Source organism: Diadema antillarum, unplaced genomic scaffold (assembly GCF_040938485.1).
Source record: "Diadema antillarum isolate AM-2024a unplaced genomic scaffold, OU_Dant_1.0 seq00001126_RagTag, whole genome shotgun sequence".
Lineage (NCBI taxonomy): Eukaryota > Metazoa > Echinodermata > Echinoidea > Diadematoida > Diadematidae > Diadema > Diadema antillarum.
This window is the reverse complement of record NW_027271940.1, coordinates 1,051,457-1,074,505: the sequence shown is the minus strand read 5'-3', so window position 1 is coordinate 1,074,505 and position 23,049 is coordinate 1,051,457. Positions and strand designations below refer to the sequence as shown.

General features: G+C 38.0%; 1 protein-coding gene across 1 annotated transcript in view; it reads right to left on the bottom strand.

Moving 5' to 3' along the window:
* LOC139743993 (uncharacterized) overlaps nt 1–21,752 on the bottom strand; it is a 42,483-nt gene extending 20,731 nt beyond the window's left edge. Inside the window, exons 1-6 of the mRNA XM_071654462.1 lie at nt 21,599–21,752; nt 20,617–20,770; nt 17,136–17,262; nt 14,341–14,508; nt 2,293–2,359; nt 180–307 (exon numbers count right to left, since the gene is read on the bottom strand). Of these exons, the coding sequence (XP_071510563.1) occupies nt 180–307; nt 2,293–2,359; nt 14,341–14,508; nt 17,136–17,262; nt 20,617–20,770; nt 21,599–21,752 (798 nt within the window). The remainder of the gene's footprint in view (nt 1–179; nt 308–2,292; nt 2,360–14,340; nt 14,509–17,135; nt 17,263–20,616; nt 20,771–21,598) is intronic.
* Nucleotides 21,753–23,049: the final 1,297 nt, after the last annotated feature.

The following is a 23,049-nucleotide window of genomic DNA, read 5'->3' as shown; positions in this document are numbered from 1 at the left end:
ATTGGTGAGTGTAATCATTAACATTTCTGTTTTAATTTGATGGAGCAGGAAATATCTTTCAGATTGATGACAGAACTCTTGTGGTATGATATACCACCAGACATATTTCTGAATTCTTAAACATCTCTTTACTCCCTACATGGTAAGAAGCACAGACCGGTTTTCCAGCCAATACCAACCTGAGGGGTCCGCGCCTTCCTGCTTGGCTTCCGATTGGACGGCGCGACTGATATTCTGTGCTTGGCTGCAGAACTGGACAACAGGGATCTCCCTTGGATAAGGTCAAGGTCAATATCGCCAGGGTTTTCTGTAGATATGGAAGGAAAGATCAAAATTAGCACTCACTGATATTTTTAAAAATATTTGCTCAAGCAGGATGCCGCTAAGATGAGCTTACTACACCCATCAATCAAAGTTCTGTAATGTTATCACAGATTTATAGAAAGTATGAAGGTGGAAACTATGATTTGACCACTGAGGTACATTTTGAGTTCATCAGAATACAGCCATATGTAAAAGGGCATGACTTATCAATGCATTATCTCACTCTCACTAACCATACTAATTTCTAATGGCTGTCATGCTCCCCCCCCCCCCAAAAAAAAAAAAAAAAAAAAATCTGGACCAAAATATTCTTTCATGATTTTATAAACAACATCACCCATTCACTCAACAGCTGTAGCTTTAATTTTGAGGGAGTCGTACATACACTTAAAATACCATGTCCAACTTTGGAATGAATGAGACTGACTGAGTGCCTATTTTCTTACCCTGCACAAGGAGGTTGGGGCCCCCTCTTCTGAAAGTACAAGGCTGTTTTCATATGGGTAGAAATAAATAACCCGCCCCGAACCTTGTGATCAAAGGCATCAAAACAGGCTAATTCAGTTCTCCCTGCTGCTCCTTTTAGGTCTGAATGGCATCGACAAGATCTATTTATAACCCCTGCTTGAGCTTGATATCAGCTGGCCTCCCACAAGGCATGATTTGCACCTTGACATTCACACTCCGTACTTGGTTTAAGTAGGAAAAAATACAGGAAATTCAGCGAAATATAAACAACAACTTCACACCACGGTGTTTTTCTTGTTGTTTCATTTTTATTTTGAAACACAGCTGAGGCGCAGCTCAGAAGTCTTCAAGTTGTGATATTGATAGAAACAGACAATTTCTACTCATTCAATTTTAAAACTTGAACTCACCTACATCCCTGAAGGAATGTATACAGCTAAATTGGTGATAATGGTGAGAACACGCTGTGGTAATGGGGGATTTTGGATAAAAGCCAGCTTCTCTTTTTGCCATATAGTTTTTATCTGGGGCCAATAAAAGATTACTTGGCCTTGTCTCTATGGCCTTGTCGCTATCATAAGATGAACCCTTCCTTCCTCCAAATTTGAGTGAGATGTTTACAAAAGCTCTAACTTCTTTTCAAATGATCAAAAACTGAATAGTTTGTTTCATACTTAGATTACATAAAGGCATTTATTTAAATGGAACTCAGGATGGAATTTTCAAACTGAGACATCTTTTTAAACTTATCTGTATCAGTAGATAATTGATCATTTGATTGAGATAAAAAAGAATGACAGCACAGGAAATAATTTTTACATATATACTTTCAAAATAAACACAAATTCATATATACAAATAGAACCTAACTGCCATTCCCATTTACATAGAACAATTCTAGTAAATGCCTTTTAAGTATTCTGCATATATTACTTTTTTGTACAGAATGTGCTACGTCCAAAACAGGCCACTACATTCATATATGGGACCAACAGCTCTCACGACATGATCTTTTTAGTTTTCAAATTTAGCAAATAACACAAACAATTGAATTTACTGTTTACGATCATTGCTGTCACCTACTTCTGATTTCTCATTCACATTTTCTTTCTTGCTTAGGTTACGTTGTGGTAGAAGAATTAATAAAAGGAAGAAAAAAAAAACATTTATATTTGGATACCAGACACAGTTTGTTATTCTGAAGGTCCATTCCAAAGGTCTGTCAATCTGGAAGTAAAAGATGGTTACGCACATTCTGTTCATTTTTGGACCAACGAACCTTATTTCACTTTTGGATAAATGAGCCTTCAGAACAAAGAATCTTTGGAATAACAAACCCTCAGAATGATGCCACAAATGTTTGGATAAACAAACCCTTTCCATTTTTGGATGAACGAACATCTAGGAATAGGGAATATGTGTGTTTCAGAAGAGCAAACCTCACTTCATTTTTGGATTAACAAATCTTCGGAATAACGAACATCACCCTTGGATACCCACCTGCATTGAGTCTCTTCATGTCTGCGGTAGCATGCTGCTTCTCCTTAAACCCGGCACTGAAGCTCTTCTGCAGCGAGGAATAAATGCGGAGTACAGACATGAGCAATGCCTGGTCTCCACCGGTCCCTGTTTTTCAGCCTCAAGGAACCAGTGGCTCACCCCCTTGCATGGAGGAGAGCTAGACCTTAATCGTTTACCTCCAGCAATCAAGCTCGACTGAGCGCCCTGTATGTATTCACACTTTGTCAATTCCTTACTTTATGTACCCTAATCTAGAGCAGAGCTGGGCCACCTAGTAACCCACGTGAAGTTTTCTCTCAAGATCTAATTAACTTTCTACACCCACTACCCCGGAGCAAAGTTCACTGTGTCCTACAGACTGCCAAACCCCAAAACTATAACTCTCTACGACCTAAGTTAACACCCACCACCCAAGGGTTAAAAAAAGGAGGAGATAGGAGATGATAATTGCCCTTAAACTTCCCACAGACAGAGATAGTTGATGTACCCTGGTGTTAGAAAGTGCACTGAGAGGAAGAGGTGCAAGTAATCTAGTCAGATGTTAAGGATCCATTCACACACACACAGGAGTATAGTCACAGATGGAGATATTGGTCCTGAATGTAATCACTGAGACAGGACTTTCCCAATGGAATTTCAAATCGCTTTGCCAATCAGAGAGGTAGAACACCACACCAGAAGTCTGCTAAGACTAATAGGTTGAGCAAGACACACACACAAAGGCACCGACTGGAGGCGATAACTCTGTTTAAAATCAGATCTCTTCTGACTTCGGCAATGCAACACTGTTTAATCACAAGATACTTCCAATTTGGAGCAGAAAGTTTTCCCCTCGGCGAGACAACCACGTCAAATATCCCCAGGAGAGGGAGAGAGAGATTGTCACAACTGGTCTGCGCGTCTTTCCGCTACGAGGTTTAACGCACAGAGAGAGAGAGTGAGCGACAAGTGTGCGGGGGTCCGCCGTCTTCACTGCGTACCTTGAGAGCAGGGTAAATGTTTATGCTCTAAGGTATGAATCACAAATGCAAGGGCCTTGAATAACTTCCTGCCGAAGTGCTTTCTCAACTGCTCTTTTCCAACACCAATTCTAGCTGTGACAGAATGTGTCCCATGCACATGAAAACAAAACAAAGCATAAAACAGTCCCAAAAATGAGAAAACAAGTGTGACAACAACTAGAGAGGAGGACCTGCTTGCATTGTTTTTACTTGTGAGTGGATTGTGCACGCCGTAATTGACTATTTCCCACAAACACAAGAAAGACTTTGTCGTTAATATTCAGGACGCATCAATTGTAGTGGGCAAGGGGATCAATATGGCACGGCAACTTCTTTTCCATGTTGCCTTGGGCATAAAATCGGGCAAACATTTCCAATTGCTGGGAGAAGCCTGAAATATTATTATCATTATTAAAAAAAACAAAAAAACAAAAAAAACAGCACTCTGTAAGAATTCCACTTATAGCTTTTATTATGCCAAAATTGAGATATGGATTTGTGAATGTGTTATTTTCAGACTATCAGAGGAGTGGTATTCCAATATTAAGTGCTGATATCCATGCATACCTATGATCAGCATTGGGATTAAACATGATTTCATTTGATGTCGGGATGAAAGGATCATAAATCTCTTAATGCAGGCTGAAACGGAGGAGATGCATAGAGGAGAGGGGAAGTGGTTATTAGCCGGGGGTCTAAATATGGACCACTCACGGCACCTTGCTCGCTCCAGATTTACTGCATCTATGCATGCAACAATGTGTTTTCGAGGGCTCTTTACACAGACTGGAATGTTGGATGATATGCTTGAAGTGGTACTTCAGTGTCAAATACAACAAATCCATGTAAGATAGCCTCATCTGAAGGGGTTTATGCATGACTTAGCCACAAGACTTGAGAAAAGTTGTCAAAGAGCTCAAATGATGTTATTTCATTAATATCAAACTGTTTAAAAAGATGTAATTTGGAAAAACTTTATGATTTGGAAATAAAAATGAACTAGAAATGTTGTTATGGCGACTGGTATGCCTCCGCCATAACGCATGGTTCTCCCAGTAAGTCTTCAATACTTCTTGACAATGTGTGACAACAGTTTCACATAATTGGCAAAAATTGAAAATGACATGTTTGTCATAAATGATAATAATAATAGTAGACATTTATAGAGCGCCTTTTCCACTGGATGCAAAGCGCTAAAATGTGTTGAATATTAACTTGCCTTGAACTAGGTTTAATTGGATGGATGGCTAGATTGTTTAAGAGAGTATGTGTTTGGGGATTTGAGGATTTTTACTTGACCTTTGACCCTTTTATAAGTTCATGCATTAAGTAATCTCCAAGGTATGGGTAAAAAATGTAATTTCGGCTTTAAATAGTAAAAATTTTAGCATTTTAACCTGGCTTTTGAACAAACTGCCAATTTTCCTTGAACTTTCACTGATTTGTTCCACTAATATTGCTGCATTCTTGCAATCCACATGTATACTCGGGTGAACTTGTCTATTAATATATAGGATTATTCCTTCCAATCATGGATCCATGAAAATTTTCATTAAATTGAACTGTAGTTTATCTACATAAGAAACATGATATTATGTATTGTTTATCATCTGTTATGGTTTTATGTCATCACAATCAGGCTATTATGAGGTCCCAAACTATGGAAGTCTCAAACACTACAGCAACTGATAACTACGTGTGATATGATGTTAAAAAATTCACATATGCATATTTCTTTTGATTTCTTCTATTATAACATAGTATGTGACAGAATACTACTTCATAGGCTTTGCTCATCTTAACAGAGTTTGATAGATTAACCAATCTATGAAATTGACATAAATGAAAAATATTGTATATGTTAATTTGAAGACAAGGCGACCCATGATACCACAGAAAAACAATTCTTAAGTTGAATTCTGCATTCAGGAAACTGCACAAGAATATTCATTCTTGATTTTTCCTCTTTTTTTTTTTACCCCGATCATTTCAGCCTAAACCAGCCCTAGAAGACAGAGTTTGAATGCTAAAAGTATAAAGTCACAATGTACTTTCCTTACACAGTTGATGTTTAAGACTCTGTGCTATGCTTCAATCCATTCCAGCAGGTGGATCTCACAATGAATGACTAAGTCTTAACCAGAGGGATATGTCTCTTGAGGCACTTCCAATGCAATTCCAATCGCCATCTAGTCCTTTCAACTTACCACACCCCCCCCCCCCCCCCACCATTCCTCTCGGTGGGGAGTCTGTAGAAAGCCAGTAAGTCTGCACTCTGTGGCTATGCCCCATTCCCTGCTGAATAAGCTGAAATAAGACCACTTGGCAGAACCATCTTAGCTGAGATCACCGTTGACTCCACAGGTAAACCGCAGAATCTGTCACCCAAGGAGGGAATTATCAGCACTGACGAATCTTGACTATTCTAAAGGGACATGAGGCAACGTACGTGCCAAGTTTCGCAGATGCACAGACCATCCAGTCTTGTGTGTCTTTGTAATACATAGTAATTCATATTTTAGAATATATTTTGTCTATAGTCACACTATCATAATTTGTCTTTTCACCATAAGAATGATCTTTCATGTATATTTATCCAAAATAACTTTGTGCCAACCTACTGCTCAATTGGAAAAAAAAAATGAATCCATGCAGCACTTTTAATATGCTCTCATTTCTGACTCCCAATCCATGATTGTGAATAATTGCAGAACATTTCTTGTTTTATTTTGGATGCTTTCCCACCTCTGTCAGATGACATGTTTGAAGACGCTCACGATTAATCAACGTAGCCATAAAACTCCTTTCAGTTACTTTGTTCATTGAGTTTTGGATGATTATCATGAATAATTATGATTTTTGACTAAGGAAGCTGGTAAGGAAAGTCAAGCAATGACTCTACTCAACAGTATACAGTACTCTGGATTACACCACATGCAGAAATTTGTATTTTTTTTCTTTGGTTTCAAGAGTAGAGGTGCAGTAACTGGGCAACTTTCTTAAATAGTTTTGCATCTTTTATTGCTCAAAGTCAAGAGGTTGCCTACTGAACACTGGCTTGTTATAAACATTTCCTTCAAAGTTCAAATAGGTGTCATACGCCAGAGAGTATAACATCACCCACAAGGAAAAAAAACCACCCCAAATAACTTTTGACGGACTTTTGAAATACCAAACTGACAGTACTCTGTGATTTTGAATTTCTCTCCTAGCTGTACGGCTAAAGATTCATGTTGGACCCACCCGGGTGTGATCACCAGGTGCTTAATATTTGTCACTATGTGAAGTGTGAATCAAAACTAGTCATATCCAGAGCTTAATACCAGCCTGCTGTCCCCCCTCTCCTTCCACCCCCCCCCCCCCCCCCCCCCCCCACACCTGGCCCTTTGAACCTCACACTGATGATCCTACCCACAAATCAGTGTCTGGGGTTTGTCACACCATCTTTCTCTGCGCGCCTTCCCCCATGCATCAGGCCTCATTTCCTGCACACTCTGTGCCCTCCTTGTCTGCCTCTGGCAAGACTTTAGGGCCACTCCTTTCCATTGCACATCTCCAACTACTTTCTATCTGCAAACTGCAGAGGGCGCTTTCCAGGGAGGAAAATGCGAGTGGATTGAGTTATCCCGACATTGTCACTTCCTGCTAAGAGAAGACTCGTTTGTGAAAGAGAGCAGCAACTGAACAAGAGAGGGAGTCGTTCTGACTGCGCAGGGAGAGGAGATTAAGTTGAGCTGAAATAACTGTTAGACACTAACTTTGAAAGTCCCAAATACATTTAACGTAATAGCTGTGAAGTGTCAAGATAGGAAAAAGGAGACAAGTTATATAGGTGAGGGATGCATAGATTTGATGAAAGGTGATCTGTGCAAAGAACATACATTTTTAAAAGAAAACACAACAGAGAGAAAAACTATTTTTGCTGCCATTAACTTTTCGAACACATTTCATTGAGTACAATAAAACACAAGTCGATCCCCGCTTTGCAATTCCTGCTATTAAAGGAATGACTGTACATTTTGCACAGTAAAATACATCAACAGACAACTCTGATCTAAAACATATTTGTGAAATGTGATAGCCAATTGAAATAGACTGAAATCACATGGCCATAGCTTCTCTAACCACAGAAACAGGATCAGAGCAAATAGATTAGCAAGTATGCTCAGATAACTGAAATACAATGCCCCAATATTTTGATATCAGAGTCAATAGCTATCAAAATGACAAAATAGTTTCAGCTCTATCTTTTTTTTTGTGGAAAAAAAATGTGATAGCCCTCCTTTAATTCATATGACTTCCCACACATTATGATATCAATTTCACTGTGAGTATAATTCCAGTTTACACTGCAAAGAGGTCATTAATGATGCAAAAAAAAACCACCCCAAAACAAAATGTAACTAATGGTCAACATTTTAAAAACCTTTGTCATCAATCGTCACAACATCAGTCATAATTTTTAATGCTTTAAGAAGATTTTTGCAACCAGAGGAAAACAGTTGGGTAGAGAGACAGTCTAGTCACAAAGGTGAGTGCACAGCTGCATTGATTTTAAGGTCTATAAAAGTAAGGTGCAGAGACGTGAATTATCAAACAGATTTACCCATCGTCGATTGGAAATTGGAGCTTGAACTTTCTGCATAGACTGTGGGGAAAAAGGTTTGATGTGGAAAATGGCAATTTAAGGAATGATCACTTACCATGATTTATTCAACTTTAAAGAAAGAAAGGACAGAAACAGTGTGAAAAGTGCATACAACATCAATAAGATATTTCGTAATTGACTCACTGAGGACTAACCCCAGTTCAAATGGTGGGCATGCATTTGGCTTGGTCTCATGCTTCAAGATGATGTATCATGCTTGAAATGCTGGCAAATAACAAACACCCATCCTCACATTCTCTATCTATCTATCTTGATCTATTCATCTACAGCATATTTAGGTGTGTATTATCTTTAAAAAAAAATGACATAGAAGGTGATATATCAAATGTCCTAACCTGACTTGACCCCAAAGGAGAATCTTATGTATGAAGTATACACACATTAAGCCCAAACATAACTTTGCTTTGCTATGCTAAACTAGGAACGATTTTCAGAGCAAAGGCTAGCACACTGTGAAAAATCTGATTGTCTGAAAATAAAATGAAAGCCAAAGATAGACCGTGATAATACATTTTTTGTCTTATTTGAAAAAAATGTCTAATGGCCACTGATGAAAAAATGTAAAAGTTTGAATATAATTTCTATGTAACAATATAGCTCAGGTGTTAAAATACCCCCTGCCACACGGGAAAGAGGCTGTTACAAGTTTCTGCTTGTCAATGTATGTGTGTGTGCATGTGTGTGTGTGTGTGTGTGTGTGTGTGTGTGTGTGTGTGTGTGTGTGTGTGTGTGCCTGGGTATGTGTGGGTGGCTGGGTGGATGTGTGGGTGTGTGGATTTGTGCATAGGAAACCATGATCAGGACATCCATAAAAATGCCCTTTACAAAAAACCCACATGCACACACAAGATATTTATGTGGACAGTAGATTGGAACCCCTGACAAAATGGAGAGACCTGTGCAGTATATACTTGCTATGCTAGTGCCCTGTGGCAAGACGTATTTTCCTGTCTATCCTGTCTATGTTCTCGAACTCCAATTCAAGCAATCTCCTCATCTCATCCCCTGACCGAAGCAATACACCTCATCTTTTATTGTATAGTATCTTAAGAAGATCAATTTTTAGTAAAATTATCCTCCGACATATTTCATATTTACATAACATCCCCCCCAGATCTTTCACTTCCACTTTCAATCATCATCATCCCATTCGGCATATTAAAGGGATAGTACAGTATTGGTGGAAATGAGAATTGGGCTTTTAACTTTTTGCAAGATACCAAGAAAACACTTTTGAAATAGTACAGAGCATACCATTTTAAGAGGAATTCAAAGTTTATTTGATGAAAATCGGGTTTGGAATTACTGAAACATCCAAAAACAAAGTAAAACAAAGCGATCGTAATAAAGTGTAGGTCCAACACTTATTAGAATCGCTCTGTTTTGGATATCTCAGCCATTTCAAAACCAATTTTCATCAAATAAATGTTGAATTCCTCATGGAATTACATGCTCTTTCATATTTCATAAGAGGTTTCTCATTATTTCATCAAAAAATGTCAGAAACCTGAAATTAGGTCTCAACCAAAACTGTACGATCCCTTTAAGCTGGCACAAATTCTCTCTGTACTCTGCAAATAGTCATGTCTTTTAGGTGATTAGATAGATGTGAATTGGGTCTAGCAAAATAAGTCTGATAATATTATAAATATTCAAGATGCCAAAGGGTTCATTAAGATGTATGCTGGATTGTAGTGTCATTCTAAAATCTGCTATGAGGCTTACGTGAAGTATTCTATTATGCAAAAAGAAAAAAAAAGCTAAACTAGAGTTCACAGCACATGACGTTCACAGACTTTCTAGCATTATAGCTGTTATGTGGATGTACATAAACTATCCACTTATGTTTTCTAGTGGCTTGATCAGGCAAAAGCCAATTTTACATGCATCACTTGGTTGATCAGATATGATTTGCATCTTTTTTTTTTTTATCCACATCAGAGAGCCATCCCAAACATCAGAACACCATCTGTCTCTGTAGGGTCTATGAGGAAAAATGTGACCCGCTACAACAAAAGGATCCTAAAGTCGGGAGGACAATTTTCTGAAAATTGCATGACATTATACCCTTACTCTTCTACTTTAATTTCATACATAGCACAACTCATAAAAGTACTCGGTTGCGGAAATATTGATGATTTTATTAGCGCATGTCAAGTGGTTGAGGAAATCAGAGTTTCGAGAAAAACGCCTTCAAAGTTTTCCTTCCGACACTATCATGATCAACGGGAGGCGAGACAATTTTCACCGCTTGACAATACAAGGTATGCTCCTAGCGACCTTCGCGATGTTCATTCAAGCTTAGCGCCAGTGGTCTACGCACGACCAATCAGTAATCAGGATGCCACGCACTGACCAATAAGATCACTCCCTCGTTGCTAGGGGCGGAGTCTAGCTGCGGCGCTAAATCCAAATCTTCGGACACGTTTCTGTTACAGGTTGTACGTTGAAAGTTGGAGAAATCATGGCCTAGGAAAAATGCTGATTTTTTGCCTTTCCCTTTATCATTTAGCTTCAAAATTTCGGCAGATTATAGAAAAAACATTAGAGTACAGAATTATGTCAAAAATAGAAATCTGATTGTTTCGACCAATTTTGATGATGTGACTTCAAACTCGATTTTCTCGGCCCAGCCGTCAGCGACTTTAGGATCCTTTTGTTGTAGCGGGTCACAAATTAATTTCCTTATGACTTGGCATTCCTGGACAACAAATCCTCCAGCAATTTAGTCTCTTGGAGACCTTCGTCTCCTGGTCTTTTTATCCCGCTTCACACTGCTTCTACGCTACTAAAACAAACACTTTACAGGAAAAAAAAAATGCAATCACGTCTTCTAAAGCCTTACTTCCTCATAATAACGCAAGGAACCTTCCATAATTAATTACTTCAGATGTGCCTCCTCTCATCCTCCCCTTCTTTATAGTACCCGTGTTCACTTCTTGCATGATAGGGAAATATATTTAGCGAGTTAAGATCTCATTAGCAAACTATTTATGTAAGCAGATATGCAAGTCATTCTAAAGTTGGTTTCCTGGATGAAAGTTTAGATTACCGGTATGTTAAAAAAAGAAAAAAAAAATCAGACTCGTGGGGATCATTACGGTATCTCTGGTTAATGACTCACACAGAAGTCATGCTATCCAAATTTTACCCCTCTACATGTGGCTCACTTCCAGCCATCTGTGAACTGATCCATGTCATAAAACTGCAGCACTTCATCAAATTGATGTTGTTGTTTTTGTATGATTTGAAAGGTCATCACAGGATCTTGTACTATGCGATGTAATAAGCATCACAGATTTTGTATCATAAAAGACATTAAAATGTTAGTCTAAGTTACTCAAGAACCTAAGGTTTGTTCTTATGATAACTAAAAGAACATATTAAAATTTTTATTCACGGGAAGAGACCGACCTTGTATGAATGCTGAAATGGTTGAATTTGGGGTCTTCAGTCATCACTTATGTCCTATTTTTATATTTCACAAATCAATGACAAATCAGTCTTTTTAAGGTCCATCACATCTAAAAGAGGTACACACAGTCATTCCCATTTTCTGCAACACCTTTTAGATAAAATGCATACAAATGTCTTTCCCATTGTTCTAGACAATACACAAGGAAGTTTGGGATGGTGCTTTATTCAGTGAGAAAAAAAAATACTTAAAAACAGTGAAACAGAGTATGAGATATCAGCAAGTCATGTACACCAGAATTAACTGGTGCCTTAACTAGGGGGTCAAATTCTCTATCCACCTGTCTTGCATGTGAGGTGTTAGTAATGACAGGCGAGGTTTGTATTATAAAGAATTGGGTGTTGGTGTACTATGGTTAACAGAGGAAGTACCTAGTGTCCCCCAGATATAAAAATAGTTTGTGTGAATCCATCCGGTTGGGGGTGGGGGAGGGGATTTGATAACCTGTTGTCATCTGTGCTGTAAGGAAGGGGAACGTTTGAGGGGGTGCAAAATGAAGACAAACCAGTAGGGAGGCCCAAGATGCCTTAAAGAGTGCTACCCTTTAATATGTGTACAAACTATAAACAAAAAGATTCTTTCTTTACTGTACTGTTACCTAGAGGAAGTCACACCCCCTCAACAGACCCCCAAATTTCCCCCGGAGAGAATTTATGGAAACCATTATTAATATCTTCTTATCTAGTCCAGAAGGCCTGTATTGCACTATTGGAAGCATGGACATTCACAAGGTATTGTTAGAGAGGTACATGTAGGGAATCCCTATTAATAAACATTGACATTATGATGTCCACACTTTTGTCAGGAGACAGTCTCTTAAGTGAAAATATTTTTAGTTTAGATTGTTACCATACAATGAGAAGGGTACGGATGAATTGAAGCAGAGAGGAGAGAATATTTCTATTGACCTTTAAGATATCAGTTGAAAGAGTTTCTTTTTCTGAGCTCCGACTCAAATAAAAAAAAAATCCACTTTCACACTTCCAGCTGTGGAAACTCATACAAAAACTATATAGATGGGAATTACATTAAAGTGCTAATAACTTGTGCAGACTTTGAATCTGATTGTCTACAAAAACTTAGTATCTCTCCTAATTTCTCAAAATATCAAAATGCAAAAAAAAAAAAAATGCCTAAGTACTAGCTACATTGTACTAACAAAATTGCAAATGTCATCAATTAAGCTTTGTTTACAGCCATGCAGAGAGTCATATGCCTACAAGCAACGAAGACAAAAGATCCCCCCCCCCCAAATAAAAAAAAAATCACAAATGCATTCATGCAAAAGCTCAAAAGATGCTCAAATTCACTCATCATCTTCAGCATAGCCCATGCATCATCCCAAGATACCTCATACCTCACAATTATCATGCTTGTCTTTTATCTAAGGTTAGTAAACTCTCATTCCATCACAGAAAATTCAGCTTTGGGAATGAATCCACACTATTCTGCAAATAATAGTACTTTTTTTTTTCTTTATTCTCGTGAGAAACATTTGAATCGTGGTCTCACTTCCACTTTGCAACCACACACCATACGCCACCCAATACATCATGAAACAGTCACTGCTAGTGTGAAATTGATCCACAGGGCAAAATATCAGAGGCTATTAGATACCAACTGAAAGCTGGGATGGATTAACAATTGCAAATTCATTTCCCTTTCCCCTACTACCGCAGAATATTCATTTCACCCATAAAAGGCAATTCAGTGAAAGCATACTACCTACAAACTTTCAATTGCCACATTCACTAGTTTCTCAAAAAATCCTCACTGCCTTGCTGAATAGAATTAAACACATAAAAAATAACATATAAAATTAATAAATGTTTCTAATATGACCTAATTTTCTCTGGTGTTTCACAGTTAACCTGCCCCCTATTATGACTAAAATACATGTAACTGCAGTCTCCAAATGCATCTTCATTTGAAAAAACAACAACAAAATAAATCTGAATAGAGAGTGGGTGTGGCGGCTACTACAATGCCAAACTGAAAAAGATGTACATGGTGCTATCTCTCTCACTGATCTACAGTAGGAAACAGATGGCACTCTTTTATCAGACCCTATCTAGGGAAAGATCATGAAGTGACCTTCTTACAGTCACTGTCTTCTAATTAATTGTCCTTCCCTCTATCTCTGCCATCATCCCTAAATTCTAATATTTCGGCATAAACACAACTCTGCATATTCTATGCAGTTACTCTAGGTCATTATCAGAAGTATTATTCAAACCCAGTGATTTGTATTTCTGCCACCATGAAATGAATTATAGCAATTTAACAATCTGTTCATATCCATATCCAATGTCAGAGATAAATGCTCATGACTGTTTATTGTCAAATAATCCATGAATGTTATCATGAACAACTGGCCAACAAAATTTCTCTTTTTCTCATATGCACTAAACTGAAATAGTACGCAATCTTAAGTGAGCAAATTCATCTAACTGTTATTCTTTCTCCTCCACTTCTTGTGCAAATAGATTCTAGTATTACTATGAATGCGGTCCATCCAATTTGAAAGTCTTGACAGGTATCACACAGAGTTAGCCGTAAGAAGAACTGATTAGTTTCTTTCCTGAGAGCAAATTGTGAAAATCCCTAATGGAGCTTTGCATCAGTCAGGTGACTTACAGCCCATGTGATTCATCATGTGACTCAACCTAGTACTACCTATAACATCCTCTTTGGATAACACTTGATCTGTTTTGCACAGAACCCCCCCCCCCCCATATACCCTGACAATCACTCAAATCATTTCACATACACATACACATACACATACACACTCAAACTCACGCACACACATATACACCGACGCATACCATGTGGTCATCATGTGACCACTGTGTGATAGTTAGGTCACATGACCTCCTCACCTCCTCTTCCGTGGTGATGATGCCACTGTCCGTCTTACTGCTGTCAGAGGGCGCTACATCTGAGTTGTCCTGGGTGATGTCACCCGTAGTCATGGCATCCTCGCTGGACTGCGCATAGCCGTCGTCTGTTGAGTTGGCTCGCTCCTTAAGCTTGGCACTTATTTCGTCCTGGACATATTGGATTGAAAAAAGACGTGAGGTCAATTACCGTTGATTACCCTAAATCTAATTTGTGTTGAAAGTAGTGAGAGCTTTTGCTAATGTGTGGTGTGAGATAGGGAGGTCAAACCAACGTGACTGTACTATTACACGCTGATAAATATTTGAAAAGGTCTTTGAGACGTATTTCAAAGTATTGACATTGAGGAAAATGTTGACTTTTAACTACTGACATAATGTCAACAAGACATAATCAGATGCAGAAATATGCAAGCTCATAGTCCCTCAAAGGCTCTCTCGTAACTCCTCCTCTCTCAGTGGTGAGAGATTGTTATTAATGCTCAGAAGTTAGTACTGAATAAAGCTTCAGTATGAAAGGATGACTTTTTACAATATACATGAAGGTCCTTTACATAACTTGCTATACATTGTTTTATCTTACAATTTACATGAAGGTCCTTTACATAACTTGCTATACATTGTTTTGACACAGTAAATATGAATATCTAAAAATGATAAATTTGTAGAAAGCAACAGAAATCTGACTGAGGAGCATGATTTTGTGCCCCCTTGATATCCTCGGCTTCACTGCACTCTTTCTCCCAACATCACACGCATTGCACTGAGTCAGCGCCAGAACTTGGCAAGCGCCCTCGACAGCTGACCAGAGTGTGATTGACGAGAGATGCCATAATTCCGTGCAACAAATTACGGAGAGCCGTGGTCTAATCAGTTGAAGCTCTGTCTCATGTTGGTATGAGGCCCTTAAGACCAGAAGGAGAGAACTCCACTTTATAGAGGCACGTGAGAGGGGAAACACCACGAGGATACATAGGAGGGGAAACACCATGGGGATACAAGCAGGAGCATTTTCAAAAGTGGGGGGGGGGGGCACTTCCGGGTTTCATGAGCTGACAAAAAAAAAAAGGTCTTCAGCTCATCTTTCTCCTTCCACTTCCGGGTTTCTTCAGCTGACAAGAAATGTTTCAGCGCAAAAACATAACCTTACCGCGCTCACACTTAAGGGAGGAGAAAAGAGAGGATAGAGGGAGAGAAATAGGCAGATAGACAGATAGAGAGAGGAGAGGAAAAAGAAAGGCAGATATGAAGGGTTCGGTGCCAAAAGGTACTACATCCATAATTTTAAGTTTTGAGAAACACTTTATTTTTTTTATTATCATAGTTAGCAATGTCAAATGGGAGTGATATTTTCTTCCCATTGTACTGCTACATGATACAACACTGAAACCACTCTTTAAAAAAATCCAGGTCCATACATTTATTTCTGATGAATTAATCATTTCTATATTTTTGTGGATGTAGTACCTTTTGAAACCGAAAGTGGTATATCATACAGACAGACAAACAAACAGACAGACAGACAGACAGTGACAGTGAGGGAGAGGAGATACTGTACACACCATATTTTGTGAGTCTATTTTTTTTTTCTTTTTTTCTTTTTTTTTTGCAAATCGGGGCTTCCTAATAATATCATGAGTGGTTAAATTCTGCAATCATGGCATACATTAATGAACTGAGAAATATACACAAACCCATCACATTCATGCTGGGATCGCAGTTAATATTGCTGAATTCATAACATTCAGGAAAATAAATACAAGTTTAAAATAAAACATAAGTTTTTGCACAAATGCATGGATATGCCTTAACCCTATTCAATATGACTCATTTTGAAAAGCAACTGTCAGTTCACGGTAAAGTCTGTCAAATCTAAATAGATATGTATGCTGACAGAATCATGATGACGTACCTCACTCTCAACATAAAAGATAGCAATCTGTCATGGAGAAATGTCAGTAGGAAAGGACAAGCAATCAGCGTGACATTTACAAGGCTGTCCAGTGGCACTCCGATTACATTTCAGCTTGTTTGTACATCCACACCTTCTTAATGTCCCTATGATTTAAGTGAATATATCATCTTACCGGAACAACCTATTACACAGTACATGTGTTTCGGCAACTCCATCCAGATTGTAATTCACTTTTACTCATCATTTGGCAGTATTATAAGTTACAGAAATAATCCCTGTTCAGGTTTTTTTTCTAAAACAAGGATGAATTCAAATTTCTTCCAAGATGATTTTAAATTTAATTCCGTTTAACAGGCAATGCAAGAATAAATATGCTATTCAATAAAACAGCAAGGCCAATATCACACTATTTGAGAGTTGCCATGCATTAAATCATGAGGTTGTTTCTATTAAGCTTGAAAGCTAATGAATGTTGCAGTCAAGTTTTTTATGGGGCTTTTTTTTTCTTGAATAGATCAGTATATATTTGTAAATCAAACTTCTACCCAGCACACAATGTAGGCTCCCCCCCCCCTTTGCAGTGAAATGCAGTCTGTGCTACAGTGTAATTAAATACACTATAAATGACTGCAGTACCCTGATGAATGTGACACTGTCAATGAATACGACAAACCAACTGTAACACTGTTTGTGAATGTCAAACACTGAATCCAATACTGTGCATGGAATGCTCTGAATGTAGCAGTCTTCTTCCATGCATGAAATAAACGGAATCTAACACTCGTCAATAAATACTACACTGTGACACATGCGTAACATTCCACCTCTGTGACGAGATGGAACGTTCAAGGTTTATCCTTACTGCCAGGTTTGAGGAGTCGAGTGCAAATGAGTTTCTCACTTCCTCCCTGGTAGGAGCAGGCTTGTCTGGTGAGAAGACGCTGTCTTCTGACATACTGATCCTCTTGTCCAGTTCTCCCTCAGTATCCCTGCAAATGGGCACAAAATGGTTTAAAACAATAGCAACAAAAAACATTCAAAATCCTTGCAGTTGACAACATAAAAAAACATATCTATATCAAATGTGATTAAACTCTAAAGCATCATTCAAAATGGAAGTATATGACTTGATATGACTTATCAGTTCCATCTTCTTACCAAGTTCTTCCTCAGCATCCCCATTATGGCTGATAGCAGCAGCAACAACAACAACAACAACAACAACAAATTGCCCTACAATTTGTCAATCAGTTGACAATTTTAAAAAATTATTTGGCAATTTGTCAATCAGCTGCAATGAAAACATCTCGATGGAAGAATTTCATGAATTTGAATAATAACAACAATAACTACAACAACAACAACAACATATTCACACTTCGGGAGTGGACAACATAAAAACATTGTTAAATCTATGTGATTAAACTCTAACATAATTCCAAAAGGAAATCATATGCCTGATATGATTTTATCAGTTCCTTCATTGTACAAATGTACAATGTTTTTGTCTCATTAGATAAGAGGGAAGTTCTGCCTATATACACAGACACACCCACAGGATTGCATCTATGTTTCTGACGGGCAGTTTGATTTACTGTACATGTGTGATCTTGGTTTTTTCATTGACATTGTCATAATCTAAGAAGATAATCGCAAGTCATAAATCAATGAAGTGATGCATAGACATAGCAGCTGTCCATGATAATGATCTACAAGTACACAAATTCACACACCAAGTCATTGGCACGTTTGTCTGTGTGTGGGTGTGTACATGTATATCCAATAGAAACATGACTTGACTTGACTCTGGCATATGAAAATAAGAATTGATAGCTTGCTTCACTTGTTTCATGAATATACATTTCACAGTAGAAAAATTGGTGACAAAACATGCATAATTTCACTTTTATTGTATGTAATACTGATCTCTTGTTATGATGTATCTGTAACTATTGTGGAGTATATTTTTGTATTATGTAAATGTTTATTCAGATATTCTTCTGTAACATTTTTTATCTTATTTTTTTTTTCTAGAGACACAAATCTGTTATGTATTTGTGTGTGTGTGTCTGTGCCTAGTGTCTCATGTTTATTCCAGGTGACAGCCTATGCTTTCCATGTTACATTGTTCATTGGTATAATGAAGAATGTCAAACAAAAACTATAACATTACAGATTCTCAATATCCCCCTTTTTTTTTGGGGGGGGGGGTCATAAAAACACTACTATGGTAGCTGTAAAACATGACATTTACTCCCAGACAGTTCAAGCACCAAGCAGGGATGAGAAACTTAAACTATTTACAGGGCGGTCTAAGTATAGCACCATGAAGTTCTACTTTCGGCCTGATATTCTTCACTTCAAGCCTTTCATGAGTGATGGACCACTCTCAGATCTTGTGACGCGGACTCGCAATTCCCTCACATCCAATCACGATTCTTCAGGAAATGCATCGCAGTGACAATCACACAGAACTTAGAATCACCCACGAGTGAGGAAAACTAAATCAATTTTGGCTCCTAAGGTCCTCAACGTATCACAGCTTCACTACGTGAGAGCTAAATTTACACTCCGCATGATAGCATGACTGTCATGCATATACAAACTTCCGCCATAATAACGCAACAATGATACCATCTCACGAAAATTTGTAAGGAAGAGAAACTTCTGAAACATCAAAAGTTCATCACACCCTACATCGAATGGTGTATGATATAAATAATCTTTCATGTGCTGCTCTGTAAACTTTATATTTTATTCAGTCATTTCCAGGAGAAGATTTACGAGTTACACTTTGGAAGCCATCCTTTCCCCGCAGACCCCTATAATTGTTATTTTGGATTTTACCTTTCTATCCCTATGTTTGCACATCACTCATTGCACTTCACAACTACACATACCACTACCCTTATATTGACCAAACACCCAGACACATGAACAAACATACATTATGTGCATGGCTATCAAATATAACTGTCTGTGATTGGACTGGATAGGACAGAGGTGTTCTTCATGCAAAGTAACAGCAAATAATTTGTGGGTGAAAAAAAAAGATCCATTTCTTTTTCTTTTCTTCCTGTTCATGTAGACTGTGACACCTTCACATTTCAAGTAATTCAGATCAAATACTGCAAAAGTGGAAATTTTTGTGGCACTGAAATTTTCATGCATTTTGCACAACCAGAAACTAGCGGGAAAATAAAAGTGCACAAATATTTTTGCTTGCCATATATACCTGTACTTGATGTCTTGATTCCGCGAAATGAAAAAACATGTGAAACTCTTCTTACCCCGCCAAGCGGAAAAAAAAAATTATAGTCACACGAAAATATCTTCTACAGTATTGGACATGAGTTAAATAAATGATGGCATGGAAATTTGTCACACAAAGTTGATGGGATGGTGTGCAACACTCATTCCCCTTACCAGGAAGTTAGACTTATCACTTCCCAATCTTGCCCAAAGTAAAATGGCATTACAGAGCATCTGTGTCTCAAGCCCGCATGAGACAGATCATGACTATGCCCCACATTTCAGTCACATTGTAAATGCCAACCCAAAGAAATATCTGCTATAAAAAGGTCATAATCATTCCCCTGACTAAGACTTTTGACATTTCCATGATTATTGCCGAATTAATTTGAAGTGCCTCTTCCTGTCTTACCAACTTGATGACTGAATAAACTGAGAAAATCATTTTTGTGTCAAAATATCATGGTATGATAGAATCTAAGTACCCTTCCACCAGACAATCATTATTTAAAATCCTTTGGTGTTTTTTTCTCAACATTCTGTAACAGAAAGACAAAATGACACTTTGAATAATTATTGACATCCTAGAAGTGTGAGATTTTCCCTTCTATTGGGTCTCCATCATCTGATATATAACTTTTGTATAACTTTTCATTTATCTCACCAGTCCATTACACTCCACAACTTTTTATCAACATACATCCCATGTACTTCAGATCAATCAACTACATTAAACAAGTGAAGAAGTCCACATCATTTAGTCATACACAATCAAGTAAAGCTGTCTAATGGACTAACCCAGATGAACTTAACAGTTCTCAACTGCACCAGAAAATGTAATACTCAATGTGTTTGAAAGAACTTCTAGATTGTATTGCTTGACCAGTGACCTCATATTCACACCTGAAACAACCAGTAAGGAGCATTATAGAATGACAGCAAACACAGACACACCACATTAGCCAGGATATATCATGTTTCATCTTGGCAAGGAATAATGATCACTATCAAACTCTAGCATCCAAGCTTCATCAAATCAACATATGAAATCTGTATGGCAAAAGTTAAACTTGGTTACCAAGGATACCTACCCTCCCATAGCCAGTTCCCCGGTAGACTTGGACATGGTCTTGGAGCTGACGGCCGCTGGGTCTCCCTCTTCCTCAGAACCCTTAGAACTCTTCTTCCTCTTGAACATTTTACGTATTGACTTCCAGGGCTTGAATTTCTTCTTCTTTGGTGCACCTATATCAGCAACAAAAAAAAAAGTTGAATGTATGGAGAATCCAAAATAAGGCACGGAATCATCGTGTGATGAAAACCTCAGTAGAAATAACTGCAAGATATTACTGACAAATTTATGCCACTCATCACTTCTAAATATGCAAATATCTGGCATACCATTATTCACAATATTGCAAAGCTGTCAAGCTGACCCTTTATTGATGTACAGAGATATTATCTGCTCTTTTTTATTGGCTAGGCAGCTTTTGATAGCATGAACTGAATATCAAGCACACAACTAGTAGACACTAAACTTTTCAATACAAAATTCACCTAGCTTTAATACACTTGGAACATTGCCTAGATTATAAAAAGAAACAATAGAAACCATGACTCACATATCAAGACAGTTGTGAAATCAACAAACTGTAACTTAATTGACCCACATGGTGATGGAATCATGCCATCATCACATTGTTAACAGTTATCTTACATCTTACTTTCTTTTCTATGAATGATGATACCTCACGCATTGAGTAAGCTAACAAACCCCACCCCCCACCAAATCATGAACTACTACGAAGACTTTCACATCAAGAATGGTGTGCAATTCACATTTGAATTTCACAGATGGTGATTTCAAATCAATGCCATATGCCATACAATGATGAAAAATGTAATGTTTGATGATGAAAGAAACAACCTTTCAGAGAAGAGATGAAGATTCCTTCTTATGGTCAGCAAAAAGAGGCTGACTAATAAATGAACAAACCTTTCTGGTCAGGAGAAAACAGTGACAGCTTGGACCATGTGGTCAAGCACAGCTAATGTTCCTAAGTTTTTCTATACCTGCTTGTTCATCACCATCACTCATCACATCTTCCTTGGGGCTGGCCGGGGCATCCTCCATCGTCTCTTGGGGTTGGGATGATGCTGATGCTGCTGCCTCCTCCTCCTCTGTGCCTTGCTCCCGTCCATTCACTACCTGCACTGCTACCGACATCTTGTTGGGAGGGAGGATCACTGTTGGATAGATAAGAGAGAAATGGGAGTAATCCTTCCAGGTCATCAAAATATTCCACATCAAACTTTAAAAAAAGCTGCATAAATTTGGCACTATCATAACTACAAGAATAATCATTTAACATATCTTATATGCTGGCATATACAATTTGCTGAATCTACCAAGATTAAAAAGTATTCAGATAGAATGGTATAAAAAAAAAAGCAAACAAGAATATTGTGACTGATAAGTTGAGTTAAGTTGGTCATTGCCACTTTGGATGAAAAACATAGAAACGTATTAGAAAAAAAGAAATGCAACATTTCAAAGGACAAACATAAGTATTACAGATGAAATGAGACACATGAAATCAATGATGGATCTGTTACAAAAAGAATGGAGATGTGGGAAGTATTTTTGATAGCCATTATATCTATACCTATAGAGAGTGTGTAGCCATGGCAACTAATATCAAAGTAACAGGTGCATAGCCATCTGTAGAAAGAACTGTAACACAAGAGTTAGCCATAGGTCTCTTTGTGTATTAGACCCCCATGAAAACATATAAATATCAAACCCCTGAGCGAAGAAGACATACTTCCACAAGTCATGGCATTGCCCTGGTGACAGGTGGATTAGGAAAGGATATCATATTTGAGGAGTCAACAGACAAGAAACTTATAATCCCATGATCCGATAATCCCATTGTTTTATCAGCGTTCAGAATGACTAATGAGTATATGGCTAGGTGCAATTGTTATCTGGATTCTGTACAGGAATGGAGCCCACGTGATCGCCAATGCCTCTGCCAGCCAGAATCAGTATATTGGGAACATTCTAACAAATCAGTTTCAAAGCAGGATCCAATTTATGAAAACTATATATATCCAACCACCTGCCCTATACTACCATGAACAATACTTCAGCAGAAGGATGGTGCTTGGTGTCGATCCATATTGTTGCATATACCATTGAAAAAAAAAAAAACCACACACATCACAGAATGCTCTTTGCATTACTTCATATACTTTCATTCAATAAGAACATGTTTCCTGAAGCAACCCTCCCCCACCTTCGTCCTAGTATAGATCCGTTTTCAAAGAAAGGGGACAAAAGCATCCGAATAGGCTCAGCACATTATTACACTCTGACTGGCACGACCACTAAGGTAAAGCCCACCTAAACCATCACCACATAAATACTGCAATCCCCCCTGAAGAGATGTACCTACAAGCCATCAGACTTGTTGGGTAACAAATGGCATTGCTGAAATGTGATTGGGTTTATTTGGAGAAGT